At 45.1% G+C, this 26679-nt stretch overlaps 1 protein-coding gene across 1 annotated transcript in view; it reads right to left on the bottom strand.

Annotated features, from left to right (window-relative positions):
- The window catches only part of dnah2 (dynein, axonemal, heavy chain 2), a 609335-nt gene that overhangs the window by 58025 nt on the left and 524631 nt on the right, over positions 1 to 26679 (bottom strand). Inside the window, exons 81-88 of the mRNA XM_072258532.1 lie at positions 25967 to 26151; positions 15836 to 16064; positions 9572 to 9723; positions 8301 to 8415; positions 1576 to 1752; positions 1237 to 1311; positions 825 to 975; positions 446 to 691 (exon numbers count right to left, since the gene is read on the bottom strand). Of these exons, the coding sequence (XP_072114633.1) occupies positions 537 to 691; positions 825 to 975; positions 1237 to 1311; positions 1576 to 1752; positions 8301 to 8415; positions 9572 to 9723; positions 15836 to 16064; positions 25967 to 26151 (1239 nt within the window). The 3' untranslated portion in view covers positions 446 to 536. The remainder of the gene's footprint in view (positions 1 to 445; positions 692 to 824; positions 976 to 1236; positions 1312 to 1575; positions 1753 to 8300; positions 8416 to 9571; positions 9724 to 15835; positions 16065 to 25966; positions 26152 to 26679) is intronic.

Here is a 26679-nt window from a genome sequence, read left to right as displayed (position 1 = left end):
TCTTGAAAGGATGTGCTGACATTGGAGAGACTTCCAAGAAGATTTCATGAGAATGATTCTGTGAATGAACTGGTTAACATGTGAGGAGCATTTGATGACTCTGGGCCTGTACTCGTTAGCATTTAGAAAAATGAGGGGGGTAATCTCCTGTGCCTTCTGTCCTTGGTGGAGAGGTTCCTGGCCAAGTAGATAAGGTGAGTGAAAACTGCATTTTGTAGATGGTGAGAGTGAATGTTTGCAAGAAGCCAACCAATCTGTCATCCCAGACGTTGGCTATCAAAGCTGAGCCCAGACTGCAGCTTGGTGTCATATTGGCTGGGAGACCATGGAGATTGGTGGCAGTCAAATCCACTGAAGGGTCAAGGCTATCAGTGAAAGAGAGTATACCTCATCAGTGTAAAAAAACATTTATTTCCATGTAGTAAATTGACAGACAACAACTTACATCGCCACTGTGTTCCAACCTTGATGATTCTGTTCTGTGCGTGGTGTGGGTGAGCGCTGCGTAGTGACTAGGGGGTCAAAGCTGAGGGGATCTAATAGTCGAGGCTCATGAGGAGGGCGGTGCCCCGTTTGATCCAATGATCAGGAAGCTTCTCTCCGGTCTTCAGCTCGATGCCTACCACAAAGGAGGGATGTCGGCTGCTGCCTGCTCGCTGAGAGTAATAGTAACAGGGGCAGAGGTAGGTACCTGCAACACAAGATGGGCAGCTTGTGACCACTATCCATGTGGTATGGGAGGGGGGGGTGGGAAAGAGAGATTTGGTTGGTCCTTCATCCCCTTCCTCCTCCCTCCTCCCCTCCGTCCACTCACTCCCTCTCACCTCGGGAGGACTTCTTCCTGTTCTCCACGGGTTTGAAGTGGATGGTGGGGATGGGACACACCAGCTGCATCGGTTCAGCCTCCACCAGGCAGGCGTTGCGTTTGTCCCAGCCTGCCCCTTCCAGGTACATCCCCCTGACGAACACTCCTTCCTGCAGGTAGGGAGCAGAGGAAATGGTCAGCTTGGATGATGGGGAGCACTGTAGCCCTAAGTGTTCTTCCCTTGTGCATGGCAGCCATTCAGTAGCCAACCCACTGTTCCTTTTCACCACAGTTAGGTCCAAATGATGGGTTGGTGATGTATAGGTTCACTTGATCCTCCCCTCAGCCACCAATCACTCAGATTCTGGGATCTCAGAGTTTCTGTGTGACGTGTTTGAGGAAAGCACCTTTCTTTGAGGGTTTGGACCTACCTTGGGGGGCTCCAGCAAGTTGTTGTCATCGACCACAGCAACGATGAACTCCCAGGAGAGCGAGTCAACGGAGATCTGGGGGACAGAAAGTGATCACTAGAGCCATCAGCCTATCTTCGCAGCTCTGTCTGAGTTTCAGACTAACCCCAGTACAACTCAGTGCCCCAATTCCCTCCAGCCATTCCCACCATTCTTCCTAACAACAACTCGCTGCAGGTAAACCTTCCTCTCCCTTTCTGGCCACCCATACTCCCACATTTCTGCCCTGGGAACAGTCTCCCAACTGCTCAATGCCCTCCTTGAGGGCAGTCACTCTGTGCCCAGCACCACTGTGCTTACCATGTTCTTGCGAGCGGAGAGCTGTAGCACAGCGGTAAGAAACCCCGTGGGGAAGGTGAAGCCGGAGATCCAGAAGATGACAGGTGGGTGTGTGGAGTCAGCCCACTTGGCAAACTGTTCTACCCTGTGCCCCAGGTCACGAGTCCAGGCTCCTAGTGGCTTCATGGACGGGTACGCCTGTCACAAAGGCAGGCACATTAGAAAGGATGTATATTCGGTCATACAACTTTGAACGGTACAGGCCCTTCAGTCCACAATGTTGTGTGGACATTTTAAACCACACGATATAGGAGCAGAATTAGACCATTGGCCCATCAAGTCTGCTCCACAATTTCATCATGGCTGAACCAATTTTCCTCTCAGCCCCAATCTCCTGCCTTCTCCCCATATCCCTTTGTACCCTAACCAATCAAGAATCTGTCAACCTCTCCCTTAAGTATACGTGAAGACAGCCTTTACAGCTGCCTGTGGCAAATAATTCTACAGACTCGGCACTCTCTGACCAAAGAAATTCTTCCTCATCTCAGTTCTGAAGGACACCCCTCTATTCTGAGGCTGTGTCCTCTGGTCTTAGACTCTCTACTCTATCAAGGCCTTTCACCATTCAACAGGTTTCAATGAGGTCACTCCTAATTCTTCTGAATTCCAGAGCCATCAAATCCTCATCATTATGTCAAGCCATTCAATCCTGGAATCATTTTTGTGAACCTTTGAACTCTCTCCAGTTTCAGCATCTCCTTTCTAAGATAAGGGGTCAAAACTTGCTCACAATATTCCAAATGGGGCCACCACTAGTGTTTTATAAAGTCTCAACATTACACCCTTGCTTATATATTCTAATCCTCTTGAAACAATTGCTAACATTGCATGGCTTCCTCACTACAGACTCAATCTGCAAATTAACCATTAGGGAATCCTGCACAAGGACTCCCAAGACCCTTTGTATCTCAGTATTTTTTTTAAATTTTCTCTCCATTTAGAAAATGTCAACCCTCTCATTTCTTCTACCCGCTCATTTCTTCTACCCTCTCATTTCTTTAACCAACTCCACAATCATCTAACTCTTCCCTCCTACATAGTCCTCCATTATTCTATCATCCACGTGCCTACTTAAAAGTCTGTAAAATGTCCCTGATGTTTCTGCCTCTACCAACCACTCTCTGTGTAAAACCTACCCTTGACATTCCCCTATACATTCCTCCAATGATCCTAAAGGCATTTCCTCTGTCAAGATACCGCTCATCCTCTTTCACTCCAAAGAGAAAAGCCCTAGCTCATTAAACTGATCCTTCTAATGCAGGTGGCATCCTAGTAAATCTCCTCTGCACCCTCCCTAAAGCTTCTAAATCTTTCCCGTAAGGAGATTACCAGAACTGAACACAATGTTGGGGGGATGTTTAAAGGCAGGAAGAGGCAGAAAGTTTCACCTTCAAACCTTCAGTTCCATGCCTGTAGTTAAACAGGCCCCTTGTTCCACCCTGACACCTCTCTACAGTAATCTCACTTGTCTTCATTGGGCCAGTGTTCCTCTCTGCTTTTCCTATCCTGCCTCTGCAAGCTCATCCTATACACCTAGCACCCTCTGTGTGGAAATACTTACCCCTTAATCTCCTATAAATTTTCTCCCCTAGAGGGCTATGCTCCAAGTGTGGGCCGATGGGACTAGGCAAAATAACAGTTTGGCATGGATTAGATGGGCCGAAGTGCCTGTTTCTGTGCTGTAATGCTAAAGTCTCACAAAAACTTTCCGCTTTGAGATTCTCCTATCCTGAGAAACAGACAACAAACACAAAATGCTAGAGGAACTCAGCAAACCAGGCAGCATCTATGGAGTTGAATAAACAGTCAACGTTTCAGGCTGAGACCCTTCATCAGGACCACTGTCTACTTATTCCTCTTGGAATTTTATATACGTCTAGGTTTCTCCTCAGCCAACCCGATTGCAGTGAGAGCAACCTCAGTCTATACAATCCCTCTTATACCCAGAGCTCTCCATTCCAGGCAACATCCTGGTGCATTCTCTCTATTGCTATGACCTTCCTCCTATAGTGTAGTGACCAGAACTGTACCTAATATTTCAATTGCAGACTGAACAATGATTTTTATGGCTATATTATGACATCTCAGCTCTTACGTCAATACCTATGAAGGCAGGCTTGCCAAATGCCCTTTCACGACCCAATCCAGTGCCATTTACTATTACTATAGCTGGGTATACATATCTATACTCACATCATTCTACAAATGTGCAGTAGAGAGCATCCCAATATGCTGCATCACCACACAGTACAGAAACTGCACAATGGTGGACAGGATGGTTCGACAATGGGTACTCAAAACTGCCCAATGCATCATGGACATATATACAGGGACCTGTCATCGAGGACATATATACAGAAAGGTGTTGGGAAAGGCCAGTGTCATCATGAAGGTTCCATCCACCCTACTCATGGATTGTTTGCACCACTCCCATCAGGGAGGAGGCTATGTAGCATCCACGCCAGGACCACAGGACTCAAAAACAGTTACTTTTCCCAAGCAGTAAGGCTGATCAACATGTCGACCCACTAACCCACCCCTCCACACCCCCAACTGCAACTATATTTCCTGTCAGAGTCAGCTTATGTACAGACACTCCTGTGCCTAGCATTGCTTAATAGACATTCACTCAATCTCTGCATGTGTATATACGGTGGTGTGCAAAAGTTTGGGCATCCCTGGTCAAAATTTCTGTTACTGTGAATAGTTATAGTGAATAGAAGATAAACTGATCTCCAAAAGTCATAAAGTTAAAGATCAAACGTTCTTTTCAACATTTTAAGCAAGATTAGTGTATTATTTTTGTTTTGTACAATTTTAGAGTGGGGGGAAAAAAAAAGGAAAGGAGCACCATGCAAAAGTCTGGGCACCCCAAGAGATTTGGGCTCTCAGATAACTTTTACCAAGGTCTCAGACCTTAATTAGCTTGTTAGGGCTATGGCTTGTTCATAATCATCGTTAGGGGAGGCCAGGTGATGCAAATTTCAAAGTTTTATAAATACCCTGACTCCTCAAACCTTGTCCCAACAATCAGCTCCTCTAAGCAGCTGCCTAGCACTCTGAAAATTAAAATAAATGATGCCCACAAAGCAGGAGAAGGCTATAAGAAGATGGCAAAGTGTTTTCAGGTAGCCATTTCCTCAGTTGGTAATGTAATTAAGAAATGGCAGTGAACAGGAATGGTGAAGGTCAAGATGAGGTCTGGAAGACCAAGAAAACTTTCCGAGAGAACTGCCCGTAGGATTGCTAGAAAGGCAAATCAAAACCCCCATTTGACTGCAAAAGACCTTCAGGAAGATTTAGCAGACTCTAGAGTGGTGGTGCACTGTTCTACTGTGCAGCGACACCTGCACAAATCTGACCTTCATGGAAGAGTCATCAGAAGAAAACCTTTCCTGCGTCCTCACCACAAAATTCAGCGTCAGAAGGTTGCAAAGGAACATCTAAATAAGCCTGATGCATTTTGGAAACAAGTCCTGTGGACTGATGAAGTTAAAATAGAACGTTTTGGCTGCAATGACCAAAGGCATGTTTGGAGAAAGAAGGGCGCAGAATTTCATGAAAAGAACACCTCTCCAACTGTTAAGCACGGGGGTGGATCGATCATGCTTTGGGCTTGTGTTGCAGCCAGTGGCACGGGGAACATTTCACTGGTGAGGGAAGAATGAATTCAATTAAATACCAGCAAATTCTGGAAGCAAACATCACACCGTCTGTAGAAAAGCTGAAGATGAAAAGAGGATGGCTTATACAACAGGATAATGATCCAAAACACACCTCAAAATCCACAATGGACTACCTCAAGAGGCACAAGCTGAAGGTTTTGCCATGGCCCTCACAGTCCCCCAACCTAAACATCATCGAGAATCTGCAGATAGACCTCAAAAGAGCAGTGCATGCAAGACGGCCCAAGAATCTCACAGAACTAGAAGCCTTTTGCAAGGAAGAATGGGCAAAAATCCCCCAAACAAGAATTGAAAGGCTCTTAGCTAGCTACAGAAAGCGTTAACAAGCTGTGATACTTGCCAAGGGGGGTGTTACTAAGTACTGACCATGCAGGGTGCCCAAACTTTTGCTTCAGGCCCTTTTCCTTTTTTGTTATTTTGAAACTGTAAAAGATGGAAATAAAAAAGTGTTCTTGCTTAAAATATTAAACAAATGTGTCATCTTTAACTTTATGCCTTTTGGAAATCAGGTCATCTTTCACTCGCTTAGCTATTCACAGCAACAGAAATTTTGACCAGGGGTGCCCAAACTTTTGCATGCCACTGTAAGCTATCTTATGTAATTTATGTTTTTACTTTCCAATCTGGAGTAACAATTACTTCATTCTCCTTTACACTTACATACTGGAAATGACAATAAACAATCTTGAATCATCTTTGCAATCTACTGCTCCACCAACTTTTGGCCTCAGTAAACTTATTCATCAGCCTGTCTATATTCTCATCCTTTCATCCTGTCATCCAAATCATTTACACAGTTAATGAAGAACGATGGTTCCAGCACCGATCCCTGTGGCACACCACTGGATAAACCTCCAGGCAGACAAATGTTTCTCTGCCATTACCATCTGCCTTCTATCACCAAGGCAATTTTGGATCTAGTTTACCATCATACCTTCAATACTATGAGCCCTAACCTTCTGGATGACCTACCATATGGAACTTCGTCAAAAAGTTTGCTAAAATTCATGGAAAATTCTACTTTATTAGTTACCTCCTCAAAAACCTTAGATATGAGAGACAGAATTTCCCTGCACAAAACCATACTGACTTATATTAATCAAACCTGTCCTTCTAAGTGAACATCAATCCTGTCCCTTAGGGTTTTTTCAAATAAATTCCCAACTATTAATGTTAAGCTCACCAGCCTGTAGTTCCTTCTGTTATACCTACTGCCTTAAATTAACAACGTTGGCTATGCTCCAGTCTGGTTACTATCTGGCTGCAGAAGATGCAGATGTTGCCATTAGAATGCCATAGTGTCCTTGAAGATTTATCCCCCTTAATGTGTGCCAATACAGCGAACAGTTACTCCTTGCCCCAAGATATCAGCAAACCCCTTCCTTGACTCTGCATCCAACATTTGCTGCTCCTGGTGAATGAGTAATTAAGGATACTGCTCACTTCCCTGGCCCCACACACAGATTTCCCTGTTCATCCCTGAGAGGACCGACTCTATCCTGCTTCTAACGTACATAGGAAAGGTCTGGGGATCCTCTCCAACCCTTAGTTGCCAAGATAATTTCATGTCTTCATTTTGCCCTCCTACATTCTCTCTGAATCTCAGACCAAATGCCCATTCCTCAAGTGCATCCTTATTTCTAATCATACCTTTGGAGACACAGGAGACTGCAGACACTGGAATCTGGAGCAACACACAATCGGCTGGAGGAACTCTGTAAGTCCAGCAGCATCCGGGGAGAGGACTTATTGACATTTCACATCAATACCCTGCATCAGAACTCAGCCCTGATGTAGGATAATCAATGATCCCTTCCATCTCTCTACAGACATTACTTGTCCCACTGAGTTCCTCCTGCCTCTTCTTGTCACTTCATTTTCCTTTGTTATCCTAAACTTTGCTCCATCTTCTTACAAACCTTGTCACCAACTGCCCTGTGTCTATCTCATTGATTTACAATGGGTCCTGGTTAAAATCCACACTCTAGATTCTCATTGCAATGTTTGATGTCCTTAGACTCACCCCTCCACACCTGAAACCTGCTGCTCCATGGTCCTTCCTTCACAGTCTTTCCCACACCAATGTGTAATTATCAAACCTACCCACAGTTGTCTCTGTTCTGCCATTCTCTGCCTCCCTTATTGCACTTTTTAAAACCTATCTCAATCACTACTGATCACTAGCCCTAGTTATTGGTCACCCACCCTAGTTACTGGACAGTAGACCCATTTCGTGCCTCTGCTGATCCAAGTCAAAGCTCATCTCCTTGGGGTTCCCAAGAAGCACCTGGGGACACAATCAGTATATGAATCTACCTGTTGCAGTAATGTTTTGCCGGCCTGGGACAATCCCCTCACACTGTTACCTGCCGCTCAGTCTGCAAACACTTCATGGAGTCAATAGCAAGAAATAGGCTGTTTGGCCCACCGTGTCAGTTTTCATCATCGAGAATCATCCCATGTCAATCCCATTCCCATCACTAGGTTCATACCTTCTCATCCTTGATGATTCAAGTACTAGTCCCAATATTTCAGTGTTGGGAGAGTCTCTCTCCACCACTCACTCATACCGTGTGTTCCAGACTCCAAACCCCCATCTCCTGAGGATACAACTCTTCACCTTAGGCCAATGCCCCTTGACTTTAGATACCTCCGATACAGGGAATGTTTCCTAGTCTCTACACCTCATAATTCTGTAAACCTGCAAAGTTCTAACAACCCCCACTCCCAGCCTTTGACATTCCAGAGAGAACAGACCCAGCCTCTACCATCTCCTCTTGTAACCAAACAGCTCCCCCCTGCCTCAGAGGGTGACTTATCTGGCTCTGTACACCCTGATTGGCAGAGGTGGTGCCAAAAGAATGGTGACCTGGGGAGGAGTGTCTGCCATGCCCAGCAAGAGCTGAGGTGGTGGATATCCTCCCCACCACCGCAGGCAGGGGGCTACTGGAGACCATGGCTCTGTCAAGGGCAAGACTACCTTCTCCATGCCTCTCTTACCAGCTCCCACAAAAATGGCACGCGGGCATCATGGATACAGTTAAATATCTCCTCCAGATCGGTAGACATGACCACCAGCCCCTGAATTGCCATCTTCAACTCAGTCAGTGATACCCTGTAGAGACATGAAGGGGACCGGTTCAATGGCAAATGCCAGAATGAGGCAACGAGAGAGAGGGAACAGAAAAACGTTTGCCAGCCCACGCTGAGGTCAATGAGAACCTCCAATGCACTGATACCTGACAATATCAAGTCTGGGGATGGCTGAAACTCTCGTGACATCTGCCAGGTTAGACAGGACGGTCAAGTCAGCACACAGCCATTCAGTCCAAGGATTATGCACCCTTTTTTTTCACTGTGTGTCTGACATTGAGAGTGTGTGATGGGACAGTGTGGAGGGAGCTACATTCTGTGTCTGACGGGATGGTGTAGAGGGACCTTCAGTCTGTGTCTGACGGGATGGTGTAGAGGGAGCTTCACTCTATGTCTGACGGGATGGTGTAGAGGGAGCTTCAGTCTGTGTCTGACCCTGGGACAGTGTGGAGGGAGCTTCACTCTGTGTCTGACAGGATGGTGTAGAGGGAGCTTCAGTCTGTGTCTGACCCTGGGACAGTGTGGAGGGAGCTTCACTCTATGTCTGACGGGATGGTGTAGAGGGAGCTTCAGTCTGTGTCTGACCCTGGGACAGTGTGGAGGGAGCTTCACTCTGTGTCTGACGGGATGGTGTACAGGGAGCTTCAGTCTGTGTCTGACCCTGGGACAGTGTAGAGGGAGCTTCACTCTGTGTCTGACGGGATGGTGTAGAGGGAGCTTCACTCTGTGTCTGACCCTGGGACAGTGTGGAGGGAGCTTCACTCTGTGTCTGACGGGATGGTGTACAGGGAGCTTCAGTCTGTGTCTGACCCTGGGACAGTGTAGAGGGAGCTTCACTCTGTGTCTGACGGGATGGTGTAGAGGGAGCTTCAGTCTGTGTCTGACCCTAGGACAGTGTGGAGGGAGCTTCACTCTGTGTCTGACGGGATGGTGTGGAGGGAGCTTCACTCTGTGTCTGACGGGATGGTGTAGAGGGAGCTTCACTCTGTGTCTGACCCTGAGATAGTGTAGAGGGGTCCTGCCAGTGTTTTCTATGCTAACACAACATGATTTGTACAGTAATTGTTTGAAGAGCTTCCCTCTGTGAACGTTATACTGTAACTCTGACAACAGTTGCTGGCAAATGACAACCTGTGGAGGACCTGGTGAGGCAGAAATGGACTGTGCTGTGCTCTGACCTGATGATGTTAAGGAGAAGGTTGTAGCGCTGAATCTCCTGCAGCAACACTACATTCAGTGGGGAGCTGTCCTCCTGAATCATTGCCCTTGTTCCTTCATAGTCCAGGTCTTCTGGGGTCTTCTGCAATACGTCACCCGACAGCTCAAAGACCTGCCGGACACAGATCAAGACAGGTTGGCTTTATTTGTCAAATGGAAACGTACAATGAAATGTGTCAGTCTCAAAGCAACTATTCCCTAAGCAACACCTACATTTCCATTGTGCATTTCTCTGAGAATATCCATTCCCAATTTATGTTCCCAAGTTCCTGGCTAACAACCATATAATTTCCTCCTCCCTCAGTGAAATACTTCTCCATGTAGTCTGTTCCTATCCCTGTCTAAGTCTGTGGTAAAGGTCAGGAAGTTGTGGTCACCATCTCCGAACAGCTCTCCCACCAGAGATCTAACATCTTATCTGGTTCATTGCCTAGTACCAGATTTTGCACTATTCATGATATTTACTTATTTATATTTATATATTATAACAAATTTACAACATATTCCAGTGATATTAAACCTGACTTTGATTCTGATCCAGTATGGTCTCTCTAATCATCCTGTCTATATATTGTGTCAGAAATCCTTCCTGGACATGCCTAATTGTACCCCATCTAAACCTTCTGCACTGAGAAGAAAGGAAGTAAAATGAGGAGCTGCTGATATCTGGGAGCCAGAGTCTAGTAATCACTAACAGGTGCAGTGCAGCGGGCACTGCAGACAGAGGCTACATCAGCTGAGATGGGTAGCGGTTAAACACCACTTGTGCAAAGCAAAATTATGCCGGAGCTCAGGTCACCTCTGCCCAGAGCCTGAGGAGGAACTATCTCTTCGCTTAGTGAAATAACATTCCCCCTGAACCTGCTACCTCCTCAGCAAACGAAGTACTTGACCAAAACACTGAAAATATAGAAATCTACAGCACATTACAGGCCCTTCGGCCCACAATGTTGTGCCGGCCATGTAACCTACTCTAGAAACTGCCTAGAAATTCACTACTGCACAGCCCTCTATTTTTTTAAGCTGCATGTACCTAAGTCTTTTGAAAGACTCTATTATATCTGCCTCTACCACCATCACTGGCAGTGCATTCCACACAACCACCACCCTCTGTGTGAAAAACTTGCCTCTGACATCCCCCTTGGTACCTACTTTCAAGCACCTTAAAACTATGCCCCCTCATGTTAGCCATTTCAACTGCGGGAAAAAGCCTCCGGCTATCCACACGATCAATGTCTCTCATCATCTTATATACCTCTGTCAGGTCACTTCTCATCCTCCATCGCTCCAAGGAGAAAAGGCCAAATTCACTCAACCTATTCTCATAAAGGACACTCTCCAATCCAGACAACATCCTTGTAATTCTCCTTTGCACTCTCTCTAAAGTATCCACATCCTTCCTGTAGTGAGGTGACCAGAACTGATCAAAACATTCCAAGTGGGGCATGACCAAGGTCTTGTATTGCTGTAACATTACCACATGGCTCTTGAACTCAATCCCACGGTTGAATAAGGCCAACACACCATACGCCTTCTGAACAACACTGTCAACCTGGTTCTCTCTGATCCTCCACACTGCCAAAAATCTTAACATTAATATTATATTCTATCTACTGAATATACTGAAATGAACCACCATACTTATCTGGGTTGAACTCCATCTGCCACTTCTCAGCCCAGTTCTGCATCCTATCGATGTCCCACTGTAACCTCTGACAGCCCTCCACACTATCCACAACACCTCCACCTTTTGTGTCATCAGCAAACTTACTACATCACCCTTCTACTTCTTCATCCAGGTCATTTATAAAAATCACAAAAAGAAGGGGTGCCAGAACAGATCCCTGAGGCACACCACTGGTCACAGTCTTCCACGCAGAATACAAATCATCCACAACTCATCTTTGCCTTCTGTGGTCAAACCAATTCTGAATCCAAAAGGCAAAGTCTCCTTGGATCCCATGCCTCATTACTTTCTGAATGAGCCTTGCATGGGGGACCTTATCAAATGCCTTACTGAAATCCATATACACTACATCCAGGGCTCTACCTTCATCAATGTGTTTTGTTACATCCTCAAAGAATTAATCAGATTCGTAAGGCATGACCTGTCCTTGACAAAGCCATGCTGACTATCCCTAATCAGATTATATCTCTCCAAATGCTCATAAATCCTGCCTCTCAGGATCTTCTACAACAATTTGCCCACCACTGAAATAAGACTCACTGGTCTATAATTTCCTGGGTTATCTCTACTCCCTTTCTTGAACAAGGGAACAACATTTACAACCCTCCAATCCTCTGGTACTTCTCCCATCCCTTTTGATGATGCAAAGATCATCAGCAGTAGCCTGGGGTATATCTCATCTGGTCCTGGTGATTTATCTAACTTCATACCTTTCAAAAGCTCCAACACATCCTCTTTCTTAATGTCTATATAGTTAAGCATTTCAGTGCACTATAAGTCGTCCCCACAATTGCCAGGGTCCTTTTCACTGGTGAATACTGAAGCAAAGTATTCATTAAGTACCTCCGCTACCTCCTCTGGCTCCAAGCACACATTTCCACTATCACACCTGACTGGTCCTATTCTCACACAGGTCTTCTTCTTGCTCTTCACATTCTTGTACAATGCCTTGAGGTTTTCCTTAATCCTGCTCACCAAGGCATTCTCATGGCCCCTTCTAGCTCTCCTAGTTTCATTCTTGAGCTCCTTCTTGGCACCCTTGTAATTTTCTAGAGCTCTAACAGTACCTAGTTTCTTGAACATTTCATAAGCTTTTTTTTCTTAACTAGATTTTCTACACCCTTTGTACACCATGGTTCTTTTATCCTCCCATCCTTTCCTTGCCTCAATGGAACATACCCATGCAGAAAGCCATGCAAATGTTCCCTGAACATTTGCCACATTCCTGCTGTGCATTTCCCTGAGAACATCTGCTCCCAATTTATGTTCCCAAGTTCCTGCCTAATAGCATATTTCCCCCTACCCTAATTAAATGTTTTCCAAAATTGTCTGCTCCTATCCCTCTCCAGCGCTGTGTTAAAGGAGATGGAGTTGTGGTCACTACCTCCAAAATGCTCTCCACCAAGAGACCTGACAACTGACCAGGTTTGTTTCCCAATACCAGATCAAGTACAGCCTCTCCTCTAGTTGGCTTATCTACATATTACATCAGGAAACCTTCCTGAACACACCTAACAAATTCCATCCCATCTAAACCCCTTGTGCTAAGGAAATGCTAGTCAATGTTAGGAAAGTTAAATCACCCATCACAACAACCCCATTATTATTGCACTGTTCCAGAATCTGCCTCCCTATCTGCTCCTCCATGTCTCTTACTATTGGGAGGTCTATAAACAACACCCAGTGGAGTTATTGCTCCCTTCCTATTTCTGACTTCCACCCATAATGGTTCAGTAGACAATCCTTCTATGACCTCCTCTGTTTCTGCAGCCATGATACTATGTCTGATTAACAGTGACACTCCCCTACCTCTTTTGTCTTCACCCCAGTCCTTTTTGAAACATCTAAAGTCTGGCACACTCAGCAGCCATTCCTGCCTCTGAGTCATCCAAGTCTCTGTAATGGCCACAATGTCATAGTTCCATGTATTGATCTACACTCTAAGTTCATCCACCTTGTTTATGATACTCCTTGCGTTAAAATAGACACATCTCAAACCATCTGGCTAAGTGCTTCTTTACCCTATCATCTGCTTATCCTTCCTCATAAACTCCCTACAAGATGTCGTTACTTGTGCATCAACCATCCCATCCTCTGCCTCTTCACTTCAGTTTCCACCCCCACCCCCGATCTGGTTTAAACCCTCCCCAATAGCGTTAAGAAACCTCCCTCCCAGGATATTAGTTCCCCTCCAGTTCAGGTGCAACCTGTCCCACTTGTACAAGTCAACCCTTCCCCAGAAAAGGTTGAAATGACCCAAGAAATTGGTGCAGGGGGCAGGGTTTCATCTCCTCAGCCACTTACTTTTCCATCTGCGCTATCTTCCTGTTCTGCCTTCACTAGTTCATGGCACTGGAAGTAATCCGGAGATTACCACCTTGGAGGTCCTGCTCCTCAGCTTCCTTCCTAACTCGCTAAACTTACTGCGCAGGACCTCTACTCCTCTCCTGCCTAAGTCATTGGTACCAACATGTACCACAACATCCGGCTGCTCACCCTCCCCTTCAAGAATATTCCGCAACCGGTCAGAGCTATCCTGGACCCTAGCACCTGGGAGGCAACACACCATCCTGGTGTCTCTTTTGTTGCAGCAGAATCTCCTATCTGTCCTCCAAACTATTGAGACTATTGTAACACTCGACTTCACCCTACTCTTCTAAGTACTCAAAGTTCAGGCAGTATTTGTGGAGAAAGAAACAGGTCATATTTCATGTCACAGGTCTGGGAACGGTTGAGAGCAGGTACAATTTACATTGTTGCTGCATGGGGTAGGGGAGAACAATGAAATGTCTGCGATAATGTGGAGATTGAGAGGGATTGAATGAAGGAAACAGAGAGGTTGTTAAACACTTCTGAACTTCTGCAGGAGTTCCAAGTGGAGGGAGACAAAGTGAGGACAGAGGAGAGGTGCAACATCTCTGGGAGACACACATTTTACTCATTTCTCTCTCTCTCTCGGCAGATACTGTCAGACTTTCTGAGGACTTCCAGCGTTTCACTTTATTTAAGATTTTCAGCAGCTGCAGAACTGTGTGTGTATTCAGCTCAGAACTGACATCTTGTCCAGACATCATCTGCAATGAAGAACTCCTTGTTGCCATCTCTCAGTCACCACCCACCACGTGGGTCATTCAGCCTCCCTGGTCTCCTTCCTGCCACAAACATTACCTTTGTTTCCTTACCCGGCTCTCAACATAAAACACAATCCACATTCCAACAAAAGGGCAGTGAGGCAGAACATTAACTGTTTCTCTCCCTGGATACTGTCTGACCCGCTGACTATTTGAAAATTTTCAGTTAATAAACCACATCTCCAGGGCTTTTTCCCCCACTTTTCTAAGTTTTTTTTGCTATCCTGCTGGAAGCTGAAGACCAGAGTTGTATTAGTGATATTGACAGGTAGAAACATGAACCCCAAACACTGCTGGACAAAGAAATGTTTACACATATTTTAGATAACGAGAGGGCAGGACATCTACTGAGTCAAAAAGATGGCACCTCCTACACACCTCAGCTCCATTAATAATGTGAGATTCAGATTCATTTATTTATTGCATGTACATTGAAACATACAGTGAAATCCATCATGTGCGGTAACAACAAACACAAACCAAGGATATGCCTGGGGCAGCTGCAAGTGTCGCTATACATTCCAGTGCCAACATAGCATGCCAACCGTGCTCAGAAGGACAAAGAACACAACAAGCCTCTGTCTCCTTCACAGTACAGAATACAGGTAATCCCCGTGGCCAACAATCTACACCCCCACATACTCTTATTTTGACATTAAAGTCTGAAGTACAACCCTACACACAAATGTTTGTTCCTATGGACATTGAAAATAGATTTCTCTCTCCAGGTTTAGTAGTTGTTCTTTCTGACCTGTCTTGTGTGTTTTCTGTCAATCATTACAGCACTGTTGATGTATAGTTATCATTCTGAGTGATTTTTGTGTAATTTCCAACAAAATCAACCATGTATGCCATTAAAAATGGGATCCATTCCTTACCCAGGTCAGCCTGTACCCTATGCAACCAGTCCCCCTGATAGTATTGTATCCCCTCAAAACAGCAAACCTACCGTCCAAACTCTTGTGACTACAGAACTCCCCCTCTGTACCACCTCTCCTACAGTGTGACCTTCCCACAGTGTGACTCTCTCAGTACCACCCCTCCCTCAGTGTGAACCTCCCCAGAACTGCCCCTCCCACAGTGATGTATCGCATCACCCACCATGTGACCCTCCCTCAATCCACCCCTTCCATCAGTGTGACCACCCTTCCCACAGAGTGACTCTCCCTCAGTACCACTCCTTCAATCAGAGTGACCCTTCCTCAGTATTGACCCTCCCACCATGTGACCCTCAGTAACACCCCTCCCATAAGTGTGACCCTCCCTCAGTACAGCCCCTCCTGAAGTGGAGTGAGGTGTGGGTGTGTATGGCTGTGGGAGGAGCAGTGACCTGCAGCTTACTGTGAGGGTGGATTTGGTGAAGGCTGGGAGCTCTGCTCCCTCTCCTTCAGTCATGCCGTGTTTACCTTCTCCTCCCGGCTTAGGCCCCTGCCCTCAGCTGTGGTGACCTGAGGCTGGAGGGACAGTAGTGTGTCGAAGAGTCTGCGGGCCTCTGCGATCTCACTGGCCACATCTGCATTGGGGTGCTGCCCAAAGGCCTCGGGGTGTTCCACACTGGGCAGCATGCTGATATATTCCTTGTAGGAATTCAGATCGCCATCTTTGGGGATGTAGTAATTATCCAGGCTGGAGAGTCTGAAACACCAGCACAACCCTTGTTACATTAACTTCTTTTGGGCAAGAAGACAGTTTAAGTCATGAATGGGACAGGAGTCTGGGCCACACACAATAATATCAACAATGAAAATCATAGCAGATCTTGATTAGCAATGGTAAATGCAGTTTAATTCAGACAAGCTCAAAGCATTGGACTTGGGAAAGTCAAACCAAGGTAGGGCTTTCATAGTGAACTGAAGAGCCCTCGGGAGTGTTGTAGAACAGAGAGAGTTAGTGGAACAGGAACATGGTTGTCTAAAAGTGGAGAAATAAATAGGCAGTGTAGCAAAGAAGGATTTGGCACTTTGACTATCATCAGTCAGGGCATTAAGATTAAGAGTGGGGAGGCCATGAAATTTGTATGATGTTCAATTTTGGCCATCCATAAAATAAGTTATTAAATTGTATAGAGGGCAGAAAGGATTTATGAAGATGCTGCCAGGACCAAAGAACTGAATTATAGGAAGAGGTTGAACAGGCTAGGACCTTCCTTTCCTTAAAGATTATTGCGCCATTTGTATAAAATCAAATCAGCGAGGATTATGCTAGACACCCTGCAAGTGTTGCCGTGCTTCCAGTGCCAAAATAGCATGCCCATAACTCACTAGCCCTAACCCATACGTTCAGAAAGTGCGAGGAAACTGGGGGGAATCCATGCCAGCATGGGGAGAATGTACAAGCTGTTTACAGATAGCGGTGAAAATTGAACCCCGTTGGTAATCGCTGGCGCTGTAAGAACGTTACCATGTTACATTTGGAGACTGAGGGGTGATCTCAGAGATGTGTAAAATCACGAGGGGCATAGACAGAGAGAATGCACTGTCTTTTTTTTAATGGGTTATCAAGAACTAGAAGGCATATGGTTAAGATAAGGGGGTAGAGATTCAAGAGAGAAACTTCAGGGGCAACTTTTGTTTTTCACACATTGGGTGAATATATGGAGGAAGTGGTTGAGGCAGCTACAATAACATTTTTCAAAGATGTTGGACAGGTACATGGATAGGAAAGAGTTAGAAGGATAATGGCCAAATGTAGGCAAATGTGACTAGGTTGAGCGGGCATCGTGGTTTATATGGACCATTTGGGCCAAAAGGCTTGTTTCTGTGCTGTGTGACCATATGAATGGCATAGACCAGAGAAAAGTAACATTTTGCATGCTTTAATGCTCTGTTTCTGTAGAAAGCATCCCAAACAGCGTGGACTCTGTCCCTTCATCAAGTCCCTCACCAGCATGAAGGGAATAACAACACTTAAGTACATAATATTTAATAACTAATACTTAATAAGTATTTTGCGTCAGCCTTCACCGTGGAAGACACTAGCAGTATACCAAAGGTTTGAGAATGACAGGAGCCAGAAGCATGTGAAGTTGCTATTAGTAAGGAAAAGGTGCTTGGGAAGCTGAAAGGTCTGATAGGTAAGTCACCTGGACCAGATGGACTACATCTCTGATTCAGAAAGAGGTAGCTAAAGAGATTGTGGAGGCATCACTAATGATCTTTTAGCAATTGGTCCGTATGATTTGAGGGTATCACTGAGGTGTGGCTGAAAGGAGATCATAGTTGGGAGCTTAACATCAAAGGATATAATTTGTATCAAAAGGACAGGCAGGAAGGCATAGGCAGGAAGGTATGGCTCTGTTGGTAAGAATGGAATTCCATCTTTAGAAAGAGGTGACATAGGGTCAGAGAATGTTGAATCTTTGTGGGTGGAGTTAAGAAACTGCAAGGGTAAAAAAATATTAAGGGAATCATATATAGGCCTAAAAATAGAAGCCAAGATGTGGTGTTGAGATTGCAAAGGGAGCTGGAAAGGACATGTCATAAAGGTAATGTTACAATTGTAAAGGAGGACTTCAACATGCAGAGGGATTGCGAAAATCACAATCACAAGATCACAAGAGAGGGAATTTGTTAAATGCTCCAAACAACTTTACAGCAGCTTGTGTTGGTGCTTACTAGGGGAAAGACTATCTTAGATTGGGTGTTGTATAATAATCCAGATCATATTGAGGAGCTTAATGTAAAGGAACACTTAGGAGGTAATGATTATATGATTGAATTCATACTGCAAATTCAGAGAGAGAAGCATAAGTCACATCAGTATCATAATGGAATAAAGGGAATTACAGAGGCATGAGAGAGTAAGTTGCCCAGGTGGATTAGGGGAAGATACTGGTGGGGATGACAGCAAAACAGAGGTAGCTGAAGTTTCTGGAAATAGTTCACAAGGCACAGGATAGATAATTCCCACAGAAGTAGTTCTCAAATGGCAAGGGAAGTTAAGGATTGCATAAAATCCAAGGAAAGGGCACATAAGGTAGCAAAAGTGAGTGGGAAGTTTGATGATTGGGAAGCTTTTAAAATCCAACAAATGGCAACTAAAAAAGCCATAAGGGAAAAGATGAAATATGAGGGCAAACTAGTCAATAATATAATGCAGGATATTAAAAGTTTTTCAGTTATATATAAAATAAAAGGGAGGTAAGAGTTGATATTGGACCACTAGAAAATGATGCTGGTGAGGTAGTAATGTGGGACAAAGAAATGGCAGATGAACTTAATGGGTACTTTGCACCTATTTCACTGTGGACGACACCAGCAGTGTGTCAGAGGTTCGTGAGTGTTGGGGAGCAGGAGTGATGCCATTGCAATTACAAAGGAAAAAGTGCTCAGCAAACTCAAAGGTCTTAAGGTGGATAAGTCACCTGGACCAGATGGACTACATCCCAGAGTCCTGAGAGAGGTTGCTGAAGAGATAATGGATACATTGGTCATGATCTTTCAAGAATCACTTGATCCTGGCATGGTCCCGGAGGACTGGAAGATTGCAAATATCACTCCACTCTTTAAGAAGGGAGGAAGGCAAAAGAAAAGAAATTATAGCCCAGTTAGCCTAACCTCAGAGGTTGGGAAAGTGTTGGAGTCTATTATTAAGGATGAGGTTTCAGGATACTTGGAGACTAATGATAAAATAAGTCAAAGGCAGCACAGTTTCTGTAAAGGGAAATCTTGCCTGACAAATCTATTACAGTCATCCCACCTCTCCCGGAACTTCCGGGAATCTCCGGCATATTAATAGTGGCTCCCTGATGCCCACAAATTATATACAATATCATGGAAATCAATTTTTTTGAGAGGGAGCGAGCGAGAAAGCAAGTGAGAGAGGGAGAGAGCGCGAGCAAGAGAGAGAGAGAGAGAGAGAACACGCCATTGCAGAGTGTTCCAAATAAAAATATAAAACGTACGTCACCCCAGACTACACTAAAGTGTACCCCTGCCTAATAGGGGTCAAAATAATGACAGTGTTGCTCGCTGCACTGTTTGCAACAGTGACTTTTCTATTGCCCATGGTGGGTTAAGACTGTAAAAGACATGTTGAGGTGAGTTTAACAGGTGTCATTCGTTCATTAGCATAGCTAACGTTATTTAAACTAGCTGGCCAGCTGCTAAGGAGCTACTCTATTGCAGACATCCCACCTCTCCCGGAAGTCTCCCGCAAATTGATGGTACTACCTCCCTGAAATGAGTTTTTGCAGGGTGAGATGTCTGCTATTAGAGTTCTTCAAGGAAGTATTTATTTATTTATTATTATGATTTTATTTTGTTTTTTTTCCTTCTATATTACATATTGCATTGAACTGCTGCTGAGCTAACAAATTTCATGACACATGAATGCTGGCGATAATAAATCTGATTCTGATTCTGAAGTAACAAGCAGGGTGGACAAAGGAGAGGCAGTGGATGTCATGTACTTGGATTTTCAGAAGGTGCTTGATAAGGTGCCACACATGAGGCTGCCTAACAAGATAAAATCCCATGGCAGTACAGGAAAAATACCGGCATGGATCGAGGAATGGCTGACAGGCAGGAGGCAGCAAATTGGAATAAAAAGGTCCTTTTCTGGTTGGCTGCCAGTGACTAGTGGTGTTCTTCAGGGGTCAGTAATGGGACCACTATTTTTCCCATTATTTGTCAATGATTAAGATTGTGGAATTGATGGCTTCATGACAAAGCTTGCAGATGATATGAGGATAGGTGGAGGGGTAGGTAGTGCTGAGGAAGCAATGCGACTGCAGCAAGACTTAGGCAAATTGGAAGAATGGGGAGAAAAGTGGCAGATGGAATACAGTGTTGGGAAATGTATGATAATGCATTTTGGTAAAAGGAACAATGGTGTGGACTAAATGAGGAGAGGGACCTAGGAGTTCTTGCGCAAGACTCCCAGAAGGTTAATATACAGGTTGAGTCTGTGGTAAACAAGAGAAATGCAATGTTGGCATTTATTTCAAGGGGAATAGAATATAAAAGCAGGGAAATAATGCTGAGCCTCCATAAGACACTAGTCAGGCTGCACTTGGAGTATTGTCAACTGTTTTGGGCCCCATATCTCAGAAAGGATATGTTGTCATTGGAGAGAGTCCAGGGGAGGTTCATGGGGATGATTCTGGGAATGAGGGGGTTAACATATGGGGAACGTTTGGCAGCTTTGGGCCTGTACTCACTGGAATTTAGAAGAATGCAGGGGGATCTCATTGAAATCTACCGAATGTTGAAATGACTAGACAAGGTGGATGTGGAGAGGAAACAACAGGAATTCTGCAGATGCTGGAAATTCAAGCAACACACATCAAAGTTGCTGGTGAACGCAGCAGGCCAGGCAGCATCTGTAGGAAGAGGGTCTCGGCCTGAAACGTCGACTGCACTTCTTCCTACAGATGCTGCCTGGCCTGCTGCGTTCACCAGCAACTTTGATGTGTGTTGGTTGGATGTGGAGAGGATGTTTCCTATGGGGGAGATATCCAGAACTAGAGGGCACAGCCTCAGAATTGAGGGGTGACCTTTCAGAACAGAGGTAAGGAGCACATTTTTTCGCCAGAGAGTAGGAAATCTGTGGAATGCTCTGTCACAGGCTGTGGTGGAGGCCAAGTCTGTGGGTATATTTAAAGTGGAATTTGATAGTTTTCCGATTGGTCAGGATGTCAAAGAATGTGGCAAGAAGTCAGGTGTATGAGGTTGAGTGGGATCCGGGATCAGCCATGATGGAATGGCAGAGCAGACTCGATGGGCTGAATGGCCTAATTCTGCTCCTATGTCTTGTGGTCTTATGGTTTACGTTAGAACTTTATTCCTTGGAATGTAGAAGATTGAGGGAAGATTTGATAGAGGTATACAAAATTATGAAGGGTATAGATAGGGTAAATGCAAGCAGGCTTTTTCCGCTGAGGCTGGGTGGGACTACAATCAGAGGTCATAGGTTAATTGGTAAAGATGAGAAGTTTAAGGGGGACATGAGGGGAAACTTCTTCACTTAGAGCACTGTGAGAGTATGAAATGAGCATGCAATCTCAATTTCAACATATAAGAGAAGTTTGGGTAGATATATAGATGCTAGGGGTATGGAGGGTTATGGTCCCAGTGCAGGTCAATGGAAGTAGGCAGTTTAAATGGCTTGGCACAGACTAGATGGGCCAAAGGGCTTGTTTCTGTGCTGTACTTTTCTAAGATCTATGAGACTAGTGTTGAGGAAGCAGGGAGTCCACACAAGATCTTGGACCAATTAGGAGGATGACAATGAAATGGCAGATGGAATGTAGTGCAGGGAAGCGTATGGCCATGCACTCTGGTAGAAGGAATAAAGGCGTAGACTACTTTCTAAACTGGGAGAAAACTAAAAATAGGAGGTGCAAAGGAACTTCGGAGTCCTTATGCAGGATTCCCTAAAGATTAGCTTGTAGGTTAAGTCGGCAGTAAGGAAGGCAAATGCGATGTTAGCATTCATTTCAAGAAGACTAGAATATAAGAGCGAGGATGTAATGCTGAGGCTTTATAAGGTATTGGTCAGACTGAGCTTGGAGTATTGTGAGCAGTTTTGGGCCCCTTATCTATGAAAAGATGTGCCGGCATTGGAGAGGGTCCAGAGGAGGTTCACTAGAATGATTCTGGGAAGAAAAAGGTAAACATATGAGTTGCGTTTGATGGTTCTGGACATGTACATCCTGGGATTTAGAAAAATTAGGGGAATCTCATTGAAACCTATCAAATATTGGAAGGCTGAGATAGATTGGATGTGGAGAGGATGTTTCCTATAGTGGGGGGAATCTAGGCCAGAAGGTACAGTTTCAAAATGGAGAGATGAGAAGAAATTTCTTTAGCTAGAAGATGGTGAAGCTGTGGAATTTATTTTGACACTGATCAATGGAAAAAGACTCATGTCAAAGTGAAAACAGATCTCGACAAAATGATCAAAATTAATTACACGTATAAAACACAAAATAATGATTGCATAACTGTTCACCCCTTTCAAGTCAGTATTTAGTAGATGGACCTTTGGCAGTAATTACAGCCTTGAGCCTGTGTGGATAGATCTCTATCAGCTTTGCACATCTGGACACTGCAATTTTTCCCCATTCTTCTTTATGAAGCTGCTCAAGCTCTGTCAGATTGCATGGGGATCGTGAGTGAACTTCAAGTCCAGTCCCAAATTCACAATTGGATTGAGGACTGGACTCTGACTTGGCCACTCCAGACATTAACTTTTTTGTTTTTAAGTCATTCCTGTGTAGCTTTGATTTTATGTTTGGGGTTATTGTCTTGCTGGAAAATGAATCTTCTCCCAAGTCACAGTTCTCTTGCCGACTGTATCAGGGTTTCCCTGTATTTTGCTGCATTCATTTTACTCTCTACCATCATAAGCCTTCCAGGGCCTGCTGCAGTGAAGCATCCCCACAGCATGATGCAGCCACCACCATGCTTCACAGTAGGGATGGCGTGTTTTTGATGATGTGTAGTGGTTGGCTTATACCAGACGTAGTGTTTAATCTGATAGCCAAAATGCTCAATTTTAGTTTCATCAAACCACAGAACCTTCTTCCAGCTGACTTCAGAATCTCCCACTTGCCTTCTGGCAAACTCTGACTGAGATTTCAATTGAGTTTTTTTTAACAGTGGCTTTTTCTTTGCCACTCTCCCATAAAGCTGTGACTGGTGAAGCACCCAGGCAATAGTTATTGTATGCACAGTCTCTCCCATCTCAGCCACTGAAGCTTGTAACTTCTCCAGAGTTGTCATAGGTCTCTTGGTGGCCTCCCTCACTATTTCCCTTCTCAGTTTTTGAGGACAGCCTGCACTAGGCCGATTTACAGCTGTGCTATATTCTTTCCATTTCTCGATGATTAATTTAACTGTATGCCAAGGGATATTCTGTAACCTGGAAATATTCTTGGATCCATCTCCCAACTTGTTCTTGGAGAGTTCTTTTGTCATTATGATGTAGATTTTGCCAGGATACTGACTCACCAGCAGTTGGACCTTCCAGATACAGGTATATTTTTACTACAGTCAATTGAAACGCCCTGACTGCACACAGATCTCCATTTAGCTAATGATATGACTTCTAAAACCATTTGGCTGCACCAGTGATGATTTCATGTGTCATATTAAAGGGGGGGGGGGCTGAATACTTATGCAATCAATTATAAAAAATGCTGGTGAATGCAGCAGGCCAGGCAGCATCTATAGGAAGAGGTAGAGTTGACGTTTCGGGCCAAGACCCTTCGTCAGGACTAACTGAAAGGGGAGATAGTAAGAGATTTGAAAGTGGGACGGGGAGGGTGAGATCTGAAATGATAGGAGAAGACAGGAGGGGGAGGGATGGAGCCAAGAGCTGGAAAGTTGATTGGCAAAAGGGATATGAGAGGATCATGGGACAGGAAGACTAGGGAGAAAGAAAAGGGGGAAGGAGGAAAACCCAGAGGATGGGCAAGGGGTATAGTCAGAGGGACAGAGGGAGAAAAAGGAGAGAGAGAGAGAGAGAAATTTGGTAATAATAAATAAATAAATAATGGATGGGGTACGAAGGGGAGGTGGGGCATTAGTGGAAGTTAGAGAAGTCAGTGTTCATGCCATCAGGTTGGAGGCTACCCAGACGGAATATAAGGTATTGTTCCTCCAACCTGAGTGTGGTTTCATCTTGACAGTAGGGGAGGCCGTGGATAGACATATCAGAATGGGAATGGAACTTGGAATTAAAATGTGTGGCCACTGGGAGATCTTGCTTTCTCTGGCAGACAGAGCGTAGGTGTTCAGCGAAACAATCTCCCAGTCTGCGTCAGGTCTCACCAATATATAGAAGGCTGCATTGGGAGCACCGGATGCAGTATATCACCCCAGCTGACTCATTGGCGCTGCTTCCTGCACGAATGCTGAGCTCGTTGACTTCATTAACTTTGCTTCCAACTTTCACCCGGCCCTCAAGTTTACCTGGTCAATTTCCGACACCTCCTTCCCCTTTCTTGATCTTTCTGTCTCTATCTCTGGAGACAGCTTATCTACTGATGTCTACTATAAGCCTACGGAGCCTCACAGCTACCTGGACTATTCCTCTTCCCACCCTGTCTCTTGCAAAAATGCCACCCCCTTCTCGCAATTCCTCCGTCTCCACTGCATCTGCTCTCAGGATGAGGCTTTTCATTTCAGGATGAAGGCAATGTCCTCCTTTTTTAAGGAAAGGGGCTTCCCTTCCTCCACCAGCAATTCTGCTCTCAGACACATCTCTCCCATTTCACACACATCTGCTCTCACCACATCCTCCTGCCACCCCACTAGGAATAGGGTTCCCCTTGTCCTCACCTACCACCCTACCAGCCTCCGGGTCCAACATATAATTCTCCGTAACTTCCGCCACCTCCAATGGGATCCCACCACTAAGCACATCTTTCCCTCCCCTCCCCCCCTCTGCTTTCCGCAGGGATCGCTCCCTATGCGACTTCCTTGTCCATTCATTTACCCGCCCCCCCTCCCATCCCTTCCCACCAATTCTCTTCCCGGCACTTATCCGGTAAGCAGAACAAGTGCTACACATGCCCTTACACTTCCTCCCTTACCACCGTTCAGGGCCCCAGACAGTCCTTCCAGGTGAGGCGACACTTCAGCTGTGAGTTGGCTGGGGTGATATACTGCGTCCGGTGTTCCCGATGTGGCCTTCTATATATTGGCGAGACCCGACACAGGCTGGGAGACTGTTTCGCTGAACACCTGCGCTCTGTCCGCCACAGAAAGCAGGATCTCCCAGTGGCCACACATTTTAATTCCACGTCCCATTCCCATTCTGACATGTCTATCCACGGCCTCCTCTACTGTAAAGATGAAGCCACACTCAGGTTGGAGGAACAACACCTTATATTCCGTCTGGGTAGCCTCCAACCTGATGGCATGAACATTGACTTCTCTAACTTTCGCTAATGCCCCACCTCCCCCTCGTACCGCATCCATTATTTATTTTTTTTTATTATTATCAAAAATTATTTCTTTTTTTTCATTTTCTTTCTCTCTCTCTCCTTTCTCTCCTTTTCTCTCCCTCTGTACTTCTCACTATACCCCTTGCCCATCCTCTCATATCCCTTTTGCCAATCACCTGTCCAGCTCTTGGCTCCATCCCTCCCCCTCCTGTCTTCTCCTATCATTTTGGATCTCCCCCTCCTCCTCCCACTTTCAAATCTCTTACTAGCTCTTCTTTCAGTTAGTCCTGATGAATTAAAATTAAATCAACTGTGTTTCAATATTGTAAAACAATAAACCATGAAAACGTCCAAGGGGAGGGGGCGTGAATACTTTTTATGGGCTCTGTATATTCAGGGCATTTAAGGAGTTCTTAGACACTTGCATTAGGGAAAAATAGAGGGCTATATGTGGGAGGAAAGGGTTAGATTGACCTTAGAGTGGGTTAAAAAGGTCGCCAGAACATCATGGGCTAAAGGATCTATGCTGTGCTCTACTGTTTGATGTTCTAGGTTCTATGTTGAGGCATTGCCCCAAAAGTCTTCCCGCCCGTGGACGGATCTGTCTCAGCAGTAGTTGAAGCAGGGCAGAGACACAGCTTACTTGTAGTAATTGGTGGTGATGGCTTTGTCACAGAAAAAGTCGTTGATGTAGGTGGTGAGGAGGCGACGGTCCCAGTCGTCTGTCACATGTCCCCCGTAATTCACACCTGCAATCAGGTACTTGAGGGCATCCCAGGGGGTAGTATCATATTCGTCCAGGTAAATGCTCAGTAGGTTTTCAGACACCTGTAGCAGAGAGAGCAGGACTGGGTTTCAAACTGGTATTTGAAGCAGACTTACAAACCTTGTACTAGAGTTAGAACTATACTTTAGCCCATCTCTTCCATGTGGTGATGCCTGTCGATGTAAACTCCATAGCTTTATTAGATCAGAATCCAGAACCCACCACCACCATCCCCACACCCCACCCATGCCTTTCCTATTGAACTACCTGGCCATATGCCAGGAACTCAAATAGGCACATGGATGGCAGAAAAATGGAGGGCTATGTTGGAGGGATGAGTTAGATTGATCTTAGAGTAGATTAAAATGTCTGCGCAACATTGTGCATCAAAGGTCCAGTAATGTATTATAGAGTTATATGTTCTACATGTCTTTTAAATGTGTACCATGCACAAAATACCGGAGGAATTTAGGTCAGACGGCATCTATGAAGGGGAATAAAAGGCCAACATTTTTGGCCAAGACCCTTCATCAGGAAGGGGGCAGAAGCCGGAATAAGGTGGCGTGGGGAGGGGGAGGAGTTCAAACTGG

Source organism: Mobula birostris, chromosome 5 (assembly GCF_030028105.1).
Source record: "Mobula birostris isolate sMobBir1 chromosome 5, sMobBir1.hap1, whole genome shotgun sequence".
Taxonomy (NCBI): Eukaryota; Metazoa; Chordata; class Chondrichthyes; order Myliobatiformes; family Myliobatidae; genus Mobula; species Mobula birostris.
This window is presented reverse-complemented; position numbering and strand designations above follow the sequence as displayed.